Below are 15237 nucleotides of genomic sequence, written 5' to 3' on the forward strand. Positions count from 1 at the left end.
GCAAAGAGAAGGAGAGTGTGAGTCTAGAGTCTATAGTGCACCTGACATATTTGAGAGCCGCTTTAATCAGAAAGGGTGCTTGACAATCTAGTGAGGCTTACACTTACAATGACCACCAGGAAATCTGTAGGCGAATCGAGCTCCAATAAACTCGCTCAAAAAATGCCGAGATGGTCGACAAAAGTGTTCTAGGGAATACACTCTCGGCAGTGCTTGAATGAAAAGTCACTCAGATCACTTACTTATGGGTGACGCAAGCATACGATGACTAGTAGGGGAACAACGAAATCGCAAGTTCGTGAACTGCACTTTTCGGGGCCAGAGGCTTAAGGCAAACTCGGTATCGACGATCGAAAAGAAGCACATAGACCACTTAAAAGAGACGATTCGCATAAGTCAAAGGAGCTGATAAGATCGGTGATAATATGGACCCAAGAGAGCGAGCTTTGAAACTGGCAGTGAAGATTAGGTCTGACTCTTTCACCAATACCCTCGAAGCGTGCCTAAAAGAAGGAAAGTCGAAAAATTGGTGTTGCTTCCCAAACGCAGGACTCGGTACTTGGCCCTTGCTGTGGGATTTTATGAATAATGGAGAGCTTGTGCTTCTCGTCCCAGAGAAAGCTACGGCTTTGCCGATGATCTGGCTGTGGTATAGGACAGGGTATCGGACTGCTGCTAAGCAGCTCCTTCCCTATACAGGGAGCGCGCATTCCATGAGAAAATATGCCAATGGTTTTTCTTTTTTTGATTGCCGTGTTCGTCATTGTGTTGTCAATCCAGTCTGAGGCTCCTTTCGTGGCTCCGTAACAAGTTGTTTTCGATGTCAGGTTGTCAGCCCTCCCAACCCCAGTTGGTACAATTTGTTCGGTTTTTAGGCGCGGGAGACTCGCCCTCATCCTTTTCCGTCTGCAGTTTTTCGTTAAGAAAGAGCTCCCAGCGTTCACCACGTGGAAGTGGAGATAGAGTTTGGTAGTAAAGTTTTGGTGTTGGTTGAGCAGACGTTTTCCAGGTTTTACCCTCTTGTAGCGCAGCGGGATTAGCAGCATTAGAAATGTATTTCAAATGTTGTTAATTCGACTGACAAATGCCACCTCCGGTGTTCTCCGTGGCGGAGTAGGCCTGGAATTGGTTGGAAAAAAAATTATTGAATATGAAAAAGAAATAATTGAAGTTATTAAGTTGCGAACCACCGACCGTGCAGGTCGTTTTAATTTCGTAGCTTATCTAAAATATTAATTGTAAAATAAAATGTTTTATTTAAAGTAATTGTAAATACAAGTGGTACAATAAAATGTATTACTTAACTCTATCGTGGGTACCAACTTACGTTTCGCTCTGGGGATTTATCTTCCCTTTGGCCACACCAATCAGCAGCCGATAATCGTTAGTAAACGATAACCAAGGCCAGTTCGAAGCCAACCCAAAGCCAGCCCGAAGGCAGCCCACCAAAATCAGTCAAACCATACTCAGTACCGGCTCGACACCCGACAGTTGTCACGGCACTTGTATTACGAAGAGCGGTAATCTTTTGTAAAGTGATATCAAATTACAATGAATAAGATTATCCGTATTTCCGGCTAATTCGTACGGAACTGACAAATTGTTAAATAAAAATGATTAAATTTCGGAACAGGATAGTCCACCGCGCCACAAAAGGAAGATTTTTAAAAGTTATTTGAATGGAATTCAAGTTCTAGCCTTGGATTCCATAATGCTCCTTCCTTCCTTGCTATCATTAAGCCGATGGTCGCTAATGTATCCGTAGCGTGGTGGGTTAAGGTGAGACAAAAAGGTTTTCACCGTAAACTAGTCGCACTGCAAAGAACTGTGTCTAGGTATTACCCATGCCATGAGCATGACATCCGGCGCAGCTCTAAATGGAATACTCAATTTGCAGCCCCTGGATATATTTATTCGAAGTACTGCAATGAAAGCAGCTCATAGACTAACTCAATTAGATCTATGGGGAAACAATGGACGTGGGGGCACAGAACATTGGAAGAGTTATTGGGAGTACTGAATCCAATTCTTACAATGCCTTTTGATTCTCGGGTCAACATATATCTGTTTGGTAGAAGATATGAAGTTATCCTGAAAAGTAGAGAGAACTAGGAAATCCCGTCTTCTACACCGATGACTCAGAAACAGAACATGGCTCTAAAGCCGGAGTCTACCTGTCGAATAAAAACGAGAAGTGGGCTTTTCCTTTGGGACAATATGCAACGCTTTTTCAAGCCGAAGTATATGCGATCCTAAGGGCGGCAAACTGAGTGATTGACAGGCGATTGAAGGGCAGGCACATCGCAATCTGCAGTGATAGCCAGGCTACATTGAGAGCGTTGAGTAGTCCTTTGATCACCTCGAAAATCGTTCAGGAATGCAGAAACCGTTTGAACTCTATTTCTAGATTCAATCCAGTGGAACTACTCTGGATACCTGATCACTGTGACCAAGAGGGAAGTGAAATTTCGGATGTTTCGGTGTACTTCGGGATTTCAACAGTCAAGTAGGGACGGAGCCCGTATTTAGGCGATACGTTAGCTCCCATTGCTTACATAAGGATTCCAATGATAACGGACTGCGCAAATGGTTGTTGGAAGTACCTGGGGGCCAATATAGACTCGGACCAATATCTCGTTGACATGGTGCTCCGAGCTCGAATTACGACACCACTTACAATCTCCTCTGACAAACAGGTGAGAGTGAATACCGAAGCCATTCAAAACCATTCAGCGGAACGGCTGGTTTGACGATGAATGTAAGTCTGGGAGAACCCAAAAGTCTGTTAACTAGAAACATAAAGGGGCCAACGCACCAGACGCGCAAGTTTTACCAACAAGTCAGTAGGATGAAGCCTTATACATTTCGATGCTCATCCTGTCGAGACAAAGAAGGAAATCTGATTTCCGACAAAATGGGCATATTGGAGCAATGCGTTGAGCATTTTGATGAACTGCTCAACAACCAAAATATCGTCGAGTTGGAGGTCCCGTCAACTGACGATGACGGCTTGGTGCAATTCATCGGCTTAAAAACCATAAGTCGCCAGGAGCCAATGGAATTACAGCCGAATTGATTTCTTGGCGACTAATTACACAAAGTGGTTCATCAACTGATGCTCAAAGTATGGGACAGCGAATCAATGCCTGACGATTGGCAGCGAGGCATTATCAGCAGCAATTATAGAGGTATCACGTTGCTGAGTACCATCTATAAGATATTCTCCGCTATCTTGCTATGCCGGAGAGCCCCATACGCTCAGGACATCATTGGTCCATACCAAAGAGGCTTCACTCCAGGCAAATCAGCAATAGATGAAGCAATGGAAAAACTGTTGGAATATGGACATCAGTTGCACCATCTTTTCATCGACTTTAAAGCCGCCTATGATAGCGTAGCCTAGGCTGACCCTGACCAATGTGCGAGGTCAGATAAAAGCAGCAGGATCACTCTCAAGACCATTCGACATCAACAACGGTCTACGACAAGGGGATGAGAGAAGGGATCCGTGACGCTGAAGCAAATGCTAGGGGTCCGATCCTCTTTAAGTCCACCCAACTACTGGCCTATGCTGACGATATCGACATCATGGAAAGAACGAACCGAGACATACAAACTGCCTTCATCCAGATCGAGCAGGCGACAATCGGCGCGAGATATTGGGCTGCACATCAATGAAGGCAAGACAAAGTTTATGGTGGCAACGTGAGCACCAAAAAAAGCTCGAAACGTTTCACTATAGCGTCAAAGCTCTTACTGTACAACAATTCATTGTTTACAGCGCCGGAAGAGATTCTTTTTCTCTTTCTTATTCTCGGTAACGATAATGCAATATCTTTGTACTTTAAGTGCAAATATTTTTTAAGATATTGTAATTTATTGTTTAAAAGCTTGAAATATCAAGAGACGTTATTGTTGTGAGTTATGACTGGAAGTACTTCCATTATCATATGAGGAATGAAACTGAACATAAAAACGAAAACAATGTTTATTCCACATATTTATTGGATTGCTGACCGTTGTAGATTTTCTGCCGAGTCTGAAGCAAATTGTTTATGGTAGTTGTAATATAGTATATACAATTGTGTATCAACATTCTAATCAGACATGACTTTTAATCACTACATCTGGAAAACCAAGTGAATGCAAATCTATTTAATTGAAGTTGCTTTCGCCGCAAACACGTCTTGAGGGCAGGTAATTTGAAAACAAAGAATAACATTAAATAATTTTCAATTTTTATTTATCCCGTATGTTCCATTTTTACTTGTCCGTATCACTATTTACATTCCGTGGAAGTTTAAATAATATATAGTCTTATCTTTGTACACATTTATAAAAACAAATAAATGGTGTCAAAAGGGAACCAAATACTTATATCAAAAAGAAGAAAATTAACTACATTTTAATTGAGATACTCTTGAATCGTAGATCTACTCCTGATTTTGAAAAAACGGATGATCTGAATATTGTTTGTACTCGCTTTTGTCCAACTGCTCTGACGCTTGCTTTATATCATTTTGTATTGCTTCAATCAATGCATCCAATGAGTTGAAGTTCATCTCCGCTCTCAGGTACCCCGCAATACAAACTTTAAGTACGCTACCGTAGAGATCACGATTGAAGTTGTGCATGATGTGTGTCTCCTGCAATAACAAATCATAAAATGTTGAATATTTACTGTATCATAAACGAGTGTTATTCTAAATCTATAATAAAGAGAAACAATCAAGAACTTAGACGGAATAAAGCAATAAACAATTAGATAAAAATGACATTGAACTGTACCAGATGGGAACGGAGTAAACAGAAATGTTTACGTTGGGTTTAGATTGTCGGTGTGGGCAATTTGTTTCTTGTTTTAGATTTAGACTCAATGTATCTTTTTCTATTTAATAGATATAAAACGAAACTCCTTCAACTGAGTCATTACTTGGCTTTCATAAACTTCGCTTACTAGTTGCATCTTTTGCTTCTACCTTTTGACCAGCAATGTAGATGTATAGTCCCACTAGCAATCGGTTAAATTTTCATTACTTTAACATAATTTAATAAATAAAACAAACGTTGGGTTGGTTCTGAGAATGAGGCCTGTTATACTTTTTGGTGGTCATATTTACAATAATCCCTTAACATGGCCAAGTTTGTCAGTCGTGGTTTTCATTATTCACAGATTTAATAATTGCAACCCCGTTTTTGTTTCTTCGCAGAGGAACGCACTTGCATAAACAATTCAACTTTCCTATAGAAAATAATTCGCATAAAGTAGAGTGGAGACAGATACAAAGCTAAGTAGGTTTTTTCAGAGCACTTAGACTTCACTTTATATCATTTCTTTTTCTTATCTACACAAACAACAAATCTCTCGTCAATAATGCCTCCTCTTTTAAAAGGTAAAAAACGCTGACCCTTTGTGAGGGAAATTAGAATATTAAACGCGAGAGAAAGTTTTACTTCTGCAGGCGCTCTTTCTGTGATCAATGAATCACGGTTGAAGTAAAAAAAAAGTTCATGGCAGACAACAAGGTAACAAGGTATTTATATTCACCAAAACGAGTGCCTTTAACTCGAAACGTGGTGCTTGAGCGGGCTGAACATGTTTAAGAAATATGGATAGAATACTTGTAGCGAAAGAGAGTTTAGCAGCAAAGACTAAGGGAGTCTAGGAGTCTCAGAACAAAAGCGTCGTTTCGTACTTACAATGCAGGCCAAAACTGCGGAAATGCCAGCTGAACCCAAACCAACAATTTTGGTTCAAAATCCCCTAACTCCACGTAGTGATCGCTGGGAGTTTGCACTTAACGGAAAACTGAAGGCGTAAACTGCTCCTCCAGGTTCTGGATTGATGTAGGACTAATGGCCATATCTGGAAAAAACTGCCCGTCACAAAACCCTCACGATTCCGGATCCCACGTTTCTTTCAAAATCAAGGTTACTTTATTGTTGTGTACAAATGCTTCATGAAATTTCAGGTAAAGTTTGCATACACATAACATAACATAAATCACCCATCCGTCCTCCTCTTTTTCTTCGGCTTTGTCCCGTTTATAAGCGGGGCCGACTCGTCGTGATCGGTTTCGCCATTTGGTTTTATCAAATGCCTGATCTGGATGCAATCGCGTGGCTTTCAAATCCTTGGTCGCATACCATCGACTTCGATGTTTAGACCAATCTTGGCAAGTGAATTCTCATTAGCGCGAGTTACATGACCATACCATCGAAGACGCCTCTCTCGCGATATTTCCACGATCGGTGCAGCCCCATATCCACCACAGATATCCTCATTTTGGATGTGATCAAATCATGTCACACCACCAGTCCGACACAACATCTTCGTCTCCATTACCGCAAGACGCCGTTCATAGTCGGCCAATACTCAGAACCATAAAGAGCAACAGGACGCATGACATTGCAGTAAATTCTAGATTTGAGACGTTCGTTGATACGTCAACCACAAAGAACACCAGTTGGGGAACGCCACTTCATCCAGGTTGCGCTAAAACGTGAAGCAATTTCACAACGCAGTTCTCCATTGGCTGATAGCATTGACCCGAGATATTTAAATCACTCAGTTCTGAGCAGATCACTGCCGCTGACAGTGATTGTGCCTGTTTCATGTGGATCGATCGCCAAAAATTCAGTTTTATTTAGATTGAATCTCAGACCGTGTTGCGTGAGGCGATCATCCCATTTTTAGACAGCGCACGAGTTCTTCTGGCACTAAGAAAATACAAAAACAAATAAGAGCAAATTGGACGCAAAGTTGGTAAAACGCAACGGCTCTTGCGTCTATGCATCGGAGGAAATGAGGACATCAGCCAACTAAAGTAGTTTGGATAAAAAAAGGAAAACAAAAAAAAAAGAAAAAAGCGGACCGAAAGCAAGTAGCATTTCTCTCATACACGCTCAGCAAAGAAATTGTGAAAATCTTGGACAGTGACAGATGATGCCTAGATAGGTTTCTACAGTACATCTCTGCAATGACATACAGCAATTTTTCGTTACTGAAGCCGTTTACTCCGAGCAGCCGGTAGAAGGTTGTGGCACCCCCTCCGGGGTAGAATTTTTTTTCGAAGTAACCACAGAAATGGATCAAATGGTCGATTTCGAACAGAAAAAAAATGTTTAGTGAATTTTTTTGCACAAGTAGTAATTTCCGAGTTTCAAACATGTCGTTTTTTCATCGAAAAAAGAGGATACTTCTCATAAGGAATTGGACGCATTTCAAGTGAGGCTTCCTTAAGATGTGATCCGAATGTGGAAATTGACGGAAAGACAAAATTAATGAGACGAGGTGAAGACCCTTCTTGTCGATCAATCTCAGAAAATTAAGATCATCGAATGTCGAACTGAAAACGAAGAAGCTACGTTGGACTAGTGGCGTCACACGTTTAGATCACATCCGAAATGAGGATATTCGCGATCATTATAGGGTTGCACCGATCGTGGAAAAGTTGCAAGATGGTATGGTCACGTAATTCGTGCCAACGAGAATTCACTTGCCTAGATTGGTCTGAACATCGAAGTTGATGGTAAACCTTTAACCTTTGCCCCATATGCCACACCCAGCTCCATAAGAATGTTCCTTGCAAACATAGCCGAATGTAACATGACAATTTTTTAGTTTGATATCATCACATCATACCTGACGACAATGTTGTCTACACGATACCGCCATCGACGAGAAAAAGTGCACTTCTGACATCTTAGTTATATTTTCTGAGGTTGGGTCCGTGAAGGAAATGATCATTTTCTACCCCCCGCACTGGCTGGAAAGTACTAATCGAAACCTTTCATTTAATATCCCACATGACTTTATTTGGTGAAAAAAAATTGACACTCCCCCCCCCCCCTCCCCTTTTCAATGAATGGAAACTTCCCCTTAAATTTGGCGTAACGCAATATAACTTACTGTATACCTGACGTTCAGTTCTCACCTTTCCACCAAATTTGGCCTGAATCACTACAACCATCTCCGAGAAAAATGCCCGTGACAACAGACAGGTAGACAGACAGTAAATCGATTTTAATAAGGTTTTGTTCCACATAAAACCTTAAAAGCCGGACTACATCAGAGATGAATTGAAGACAAAATCCAACCCGAAGGATCTTGGAAAAATATAAAGATTCTTCGGAATCGGAATGACTCTTTCTTATTACAAGCGGGCTGCATTCGTAGCATCCTGAAGAGGTTTAGTATGAATGAACAGGAAATATAAAAATCTTACTCGTTCTAGAAACAATACTTGCTGTGTTAAGGGAGTCATCGCGTGTGTTGGATCGGAGGAATCGATTTTTTTTGCATAAATTGTATCTAGATATACATTTACAAACAAAACCTTAAAAACTACTGAATGAATCGCAATTATCCTAATTTGCGGACCGTAGAAATATGTTCTAAATATGGGTTTTACGTTTGTTCTTCGAATCTAATTAAGCAGGCTTAACATTCGCGGATTGTGGAAATATTTACCGACCTTAACCCTAGTAAATGGCGAGAGATTACTGTGCTAGCGAAATTAATTCCCTGGGAGGTATCTTTACTGGGAATCAATCAATTACTATTAATCCAAGTGTAGCAGTTTCCAGCCCACCTATTGAAGGGCCTCCATTATAAAGGGAAGGGAATATGTATAGCGTACCATTCGGGATCCTCAATATTTGTTCTAATAATAATATAACGACAAATATCTCACGGAATATAACATTTCTGGATTAGTCTCATATTTCGTTAGAATCCTATTTAATTACAGAGCAATCACTTGCGTCAGACTGAAAATAGAAAACAGGCTCGATGATTACTATTTTGTGTGGAAATATTATGCAATGTTGCCGCTGTCGTCATGAGACACAAGTAGATAATTACAGCTGACAAACATTTCAATGAATTCTCAGCAATACTTATCGCTCATATTATGCGATATCAAACAAGCTAACGAGTATCTATTGTTGATATGACCCTGACTGTGCATTTTGTTATTGATGGTTTTGAGTTGTTGGATTAAGCGTTGTATACGCATAAGATTTGTGCTTTCAATCATTGATGTAATGTGAAATGTGGTCGACAACCTAATAGCCTAACAAAACAGAATTTTTAATGACGGTCCAATACTCATCAACGTTCTCAGGCACACTATTCAGAGCCCCTGCCTCTGGTCAGCAAGGGAACTCTCACTGTCGGACGACAGCCGGATCATATAGCCAGTCGGGGTTGAATTTCAGGGATTGAGGTTCTCCAAGCTTAATACAAGGACTCCAAGATGCCTAGCGAAAGTAATGAACTAGCAAACTTTTGTATAAATCTGCTTAAATTTGAGACCCGTATAACGTTTTTTACGGAACAAAATGCCATCCAATTCCAAAATGCACCCTTACGGACAAAAAGCCCAACAACTGATGAAATAGTGATTTGGCTACGGCTCGGTTTGTGATCGATTCAAATAATCTAAATGATTTTATAAGGAAAGCTGAAGAAGCTCATATTGGACAGAAAACCCAGGATGAGAATCATCAGTGCAATGCTATGCACCAACGATGCCTTCCGATGAAGAGGAAGAGGCTTTCTATGGGCAGCTGAACGCAATACTCCAGGGAGGCTTGCGATTGTGATGGATGAATCCCAAGCTAGATTCTGATAACGGCTTGCTCGGACATATAATGTGGAAACACGATTTTAGCGACTATAATGACAATAATGAGAGATTTGCGATTTTCTGCAGCTTACTCCACCTCGCAACTGGCGACATATTGTTTGATCACAGAATCTGCCATAAGGTCCGTTAAGTTTCAACGCACATCTAATCAAATCAACCACATCGTGGGATGCAGTATATTTATAAGTTGCCATCTGGTTGTGTGAAGCATAAGAGGCGCGATATCGACCTCAACCGAGATTATCTCTTCATGGTCGCTTGCCATGGGGTTACGTATCGTGTCCCCATATTCTCGAAGGGGTATGCAGGTTCGCGAATTTGTCATTGCGCTAATTAGGAAAGCAGAAGCTACCGCAAATAATAACCATTTTGCTATCGCAAGTCCCTCGGTGGTCCTGTGAGGAATGTTAAAGGCAGACTCTTCATCCCCGAGCATGAGAAGCATAAGAGACGAAGAAAATATTTCGCCACGATTCCCAACCGTATAATATCTGGCGAAGGCTAGCCATCGTAACATGAAATAAAGATTATTTCTCCCAATAACCAATAACCAAGGTCCTCAATCTGACGAGTCATCCCACCTTTTCTATCTGAACTAATGGATAGCACATCGAAAATGTCGATTAATTTGTCACCTTAGTAGCCTTGTTTCTGCAGGCGGTACCATTAGATTCGATGCCACTGGACGCATTAACAGTGCTAGATCCGCTTCCTCTATTCTGTCTAAAAATCGGAAATGCAGGTACCCAACATCAACGTTATATTGAGGTTGTCCAATGTTCTCTCTATGCTATTATGTGGAAGCAGCACATTTAAAGTAACGAGCAATGTAAGGATCTAGCTTCCGGTTTCCCGACTTGTTTATTTTCGAATTTGAAAGATCTGAACTAAAGTGGAAGAAGTGATTTCGATCTTGAATTTGCTCTCAACTGAAGTGGAGAGTGAGTTTCGAGAGGACAGGAAAAAGATATGAATGATTAAATGTCTGCTGGAGTAAGTATGGAAAAATACAAATTAGGTGGCAAAAAAAGGTGGCAGGCTACGCAGACGGTTTTTTTTTTTGGTTCTTTGGAGGAACGTGCTTGAAAATGGAAAGAATGCAGAAAACTGGATGTGGAATCCTTTTAATTTAATCATAAAATCGATAGCGTGTTCTCACGCGAAGCGATTGTTGACGAAAAGTACGCACGTTCTCTGGACGACAAAATTAACAATTTTCGTGTATGTAGAGTATTGCAGTGAGGATTGAAGATGATACCCATTTCTAAGTATATTTTTCATTGCGTTTCGGCGGCAAGCAGCATTATACATTGGTCGTCTTTTAATATTGTTTCGGAATAGTTATGAATGACAATAGTCGCAGAGTGTATTGCAAGCCAGATGATTAAGCAGCGAGCAGAACGTTCTGTGGCTCTTCAATCGCGCTATTGATCTTTAGGGAACTATCACCATATGCGTGTTTCATCACACTAAAAATCTGAACCAGGAGAAGCATCGATTGAGGATGTAATCCGCCGTGGTCAGGCTCAGAGTTTTATTGATAGTTATTTTCTATTTTCAGCTTTAGCTGTATTCTTCGGCTAGGTTCGCGCGATATATATATATATATATATATTTATATATATTTTCTATTTTCAGCTTTAGCTGTATTCTTCGGCTAGGTTCGCGCGATATTTAGGTTCCCTACAATACCGCGTGAAGGACCGAAGTATTCAAAAGGACCTTACTTCCACATTCCCCAGCCTGTTTAGCACCAAGGCATGCAACTACGTGTCGATGCGATACTTCAGTGGAACTTCAGTATCTGCGGGCGGACCTTTGCGGTCGATTTCGCCGACTATTTAGGTTTTTTGAAGTATTTCTCGCCTCTAGGTCGACTGTCGGCAAGAGGATGACTTTTGACTATCGTCAATCCTCATTAGTCATTACAACTCTTGATGCAGAACAGTAGAGGAGTGTAGGCTTCTCGTTGACCATGGCGCACAAGTGTGGTGTAAGCATTGCGATGAAACCATTCAAAAGATATACATACCTTCCCGCGGATAAATCTAACCTTTTACTGAAAATCATCAGGTTTTCCGCCAGCAAATCTTCCCTGGTTGCAATTAGAGACTTGGAAGATAATAGACAGTCATCAGGAAAAAACAATATGCAGTCGAATATGGGGAAGTAAAGCTTTGGTCCAAAAAAACAAACTTAAAAAGACCTCCAAACTAGGCCGAACACATTTGCTGAGTTGTGAGCTTATGCACTGCATTATGGAAATGACAGGAACTTGTGTGAGTTGGTAAACTTCCAGACGAATATTTTTAGGCATCATGGGGAAACGAAGGGGAGCGGGTTTCAGCTTTTTAGTTTAGTTTCCGTAAACCGATCTCACTAACGAAACCCTAAAAGCCGGTAACCAATTTTAGGGTTTCGTCAGTGAGATCTTACCAGCTTGGCTGAAAATATGTAGAAAAACATATATATATATATATGTAGAAACTGGAAAAAATTGGGTGACCTCCTAACAACGATTGATATTCCCAGTGTTTATGTTGATTTTGTCAAGTTACCCAATTATCATAGCTCTATACAACATCATGTACAATATGTATTTAACGTTTAACAAGTAAATAGTATTGATATCTGCGCTCTACAAGAAACCCGTGCCCAAAGCTGCGACATTAGAACGCGAACGAGATAAAAATGACTATCCTTCATTTTGGTATCGACAAGGCGGCCTATGCAACCCGAGTCACCAAGCCAACTAACCGACATACTTAGCTCTGAAATGACGATGTTAAAATGAAGGTCCGTGAAAAGAGACACCCCTACTAAAAGTTTCTCGACGATGGCCTATTGGCAAATTTATAACAATGACAACCGGGAAGCAAAGAAAGCGATGACTGTTACCGGAGCAGTCCATTACAAAGATCGCTACAATAAACTGGACACTCGAAACGATCTATATCGATTTGTCAAAAGCGCATACAGGATATCCAACAATTCTATTGCGTTAATGACATGAACGATATTTTGCTTACCGACCGACGAACTGTGGAAAACGAAGACGCAGCACTATCGCCCAGTGAATTCTTCAATTGGGTTATTCAGGAAGATAGAAAACTATCTGACTGGCAAGAAAACACCACAGTTCAAATATGGAAAAAAAGGATACTCCAGCAGAATGTTCAATTTAACTTCCGATCCGGTATTCACGACACCGTTCAAATTACTGTAATGCATGCTGCGCGGGTAATCATGGAGAAACACCGTGAGAGGCATCATTCTTTTTATATGTATTTCTGGGTTTTGAGAAGGCGTTTGACAGTGTGCCACACGAAATAATCTGGTATGCTCTACGACAACACCTAGTGCAAGAAGAACGTGTTTGCTGGGTTAAATTGCTCTATCATGATTTGACAAGTAAATTTCGAAGTGGGGCTGGTGTATCAAAACTGCTTCGTGCCTCCGTCGGTGTTCATCAAGAAAGCGAACTCTCACATGGGACATCCAAAGTCCAGCACCCTATACACTGCTTTATGCAGACAAAGTTTTCCTAGCGTCTAATAGCAACACTGATCGCGAAGAATTTGTCCAAAAATGGAATGATCGCCTCATGCAGCACAGTGATCTGCCTAGACCTGAGCATTTCAAATATTTTGGGTCAATGGAGAACTGCGTTATGAAATTGCTTTACACAACGCCACCTGGATGAAGTGGCGTTCCACAACCAGTGTTCTTTCGACGTTTCAACGATCGTCTCAAATCCAAAATTGAGCGTATTGTTGTTCACCCTGTCGCCTTCTATTGTTCTGAGTGTTGGCCGACTGTAAAGGGCAAATGGGCGACGTCTCGCGATAATGGAAATGAAGATGCTGCGGTGGACTAATGGCATAACATGCCTTGATCACATCCGAGATAAGGATATCCGTGATCGATATGGAGCTGCACCGATTATGAAGAAATTGCGAAAGAGGTGCCTTCGATTCGAGCATAATTCGCGGTAAGGAAAATTCACTTACCAGGATTGGTCTGGACGTCGAAATCGATCATTAGCAACCAAAAAGCCGCCCGAAACAACGGATTTGAAAGCCTCGCGACTGCATCCAGATCAGGCCTCCGATAAACCAAAAATGGCGCAATCGATCGCGACCAGACGACTCCGCTTAAGAACGATACAAAGGCTAAAGTTTTACATAACTGGGAATGACATCATCTCTTTTGAGCTGACCTGCATGCGGGAGTGATGATGTGCACTACGTTAAATGGTACCCAGCTCCTGCAGCATACGAGTTACATAGCAGCAACCATATGATCCAGATGAGGATGATACTGAGAACAAGAGGTTTGCGGATGCTTGCAGGTGGCACAAGGGGAGAAAGGGGAGAAAGAAAGTGATTTCACTTTTGTCCGGAAAAAAGACAAGCTCGCAAAGTTTCACCCTCGGCTTGGATTTGGCAACAAATTGATTTCAAAATTTTGTAGGAAGATGAATGAACAATATTGATTAGATCGATTCCATCGAAACCTACAACTAATCTTCTGTTACTGTTAACGATTGTAACGAACATTTCAAATAATGCAAACTTATTGGGAACTGTTTGTTTCAAAAAACTAAATTCGCCAAAAACCGAGCAGAATAATAAGTCCCATTTAATTTTTTCCTTTTTTTGAAAACTAGTAAACGATTTTTAAGCGCTTCGTTAATCAATTTCTGATAGCCCTGGGCATACTGACACAAAAGGAATAGAATGCCCAAATATAATATTACAACCGCGCGAATATTAGGTGCCCAAACTGTTGACTGAGCACATCCAAAGCAATATTTATTGATTGAGAATATAAAGAACAAAGTACAATTCTGTGACCACAGACCCAATCAATTTTAATCTGCAAATCTGATAAAGTGGCTTCAGTGAAGCCCCACGAACTTACCATGCTTTTCTCTGTGTTGTCGTAGTACGGGTTCCATCCGATACTCATGACCATTTTGTAAACAGGCCCATTATCGACAGATGCCCAGCCAAAGTAGATACCCCGATTTACAGCCTCGGGAAGTGATTTCACCACGTCCTCTGGGAAGTTGGCTGGAACAAGAGAATAATCCACGGTGACAAAAACCTCGATTAATCGATTGCTGATGCACGTCATCTAGTCAGCAATTGGAATTACATAAGGCCAATTACAAATTGCCCGCAATTATCTCAAGCGTGCAAGCTTATCTGCAGAACTTCTTTTCGAGAAGGTCAATCCAGAATTTGCTTAATCATTTTACCTGTGGGGATTCCCAGCTCGCGGGATCCGCGGCCAAATCCCTTGATGATTTTGCCACATGTAAAGTAGGGAAGGACTTTTGCGAGCTCCGAATTTGGTTTGATTTTCATGACTGGATTTTGCAATTCACTTGTCGACTCTCGCTTCGCACTCCGCACACCACACGCGATATACTCTATACCGTCGCGGATCACTAACTAAACATCGATCTGAGGAAAATTTCGCACTGATTCTGAATGTTCCGTCTGATATTGCCCAAGTATTTATGACGTTTTCATAGATTTGTAATTTGCTTTGACATATGAGTGAAACGCAACTGCTT

At 41.1% G+C, this 15237-nt stretch overlaps 1 protein-coding gene across 2 annotated transcripts; it reads right to left on the minus strand.

The window, feature by feature from the left end:
- Positions 1-4216: 4216 nt before the first annotated feature.
- On the minus strand, positions 4217-15211 carry LOC119659999 (putative riboflavin kinase). Of its 2 annotated transcripts, none has more exons than XM_038068377.1 (3): positions 14917-15211; positions 14577-14792; positions 4217-4646 (listed from the first exon to the last, which is right to left on the minus strand). In XM_038068377.1, the coding sequence occupies exons 2-3, from the start codon at positions 14790-14792 to the stop codon at positions 4434-4436; spliced, it is 429 nt and encodes a 142-aa protein (XP_037924305.1). In that variant the 5' UTR covers positions 14917-15211; the 3' UTR covers positions 4217-4433. The 2 variants fall into 2 exon arrangements, with proteins under 2 accessions (XP_037924305.1, XP_037924303.1); XM_038068375.1 differs by having other exon boundaries at positions 14577-14728; positions 14917-15201.
- Positions 15212-15237: the final 26 nt, after the last annotated feature.

The sequence above is a fragment of the Hermetia illucens genome, chromosome 6 (genome assembly GCF_905115235.1).
Source record: "Hermetia illucens chromosome 6, iHerIll2.2.curated.20191125, whole genome shotgun sequence".
Lineage (NCBI taxonomy): Eukaryota > Metazoa > Arthropoda > Insecta > Diptera > Stratiomyidae > Hermetia > Hermetia illucens.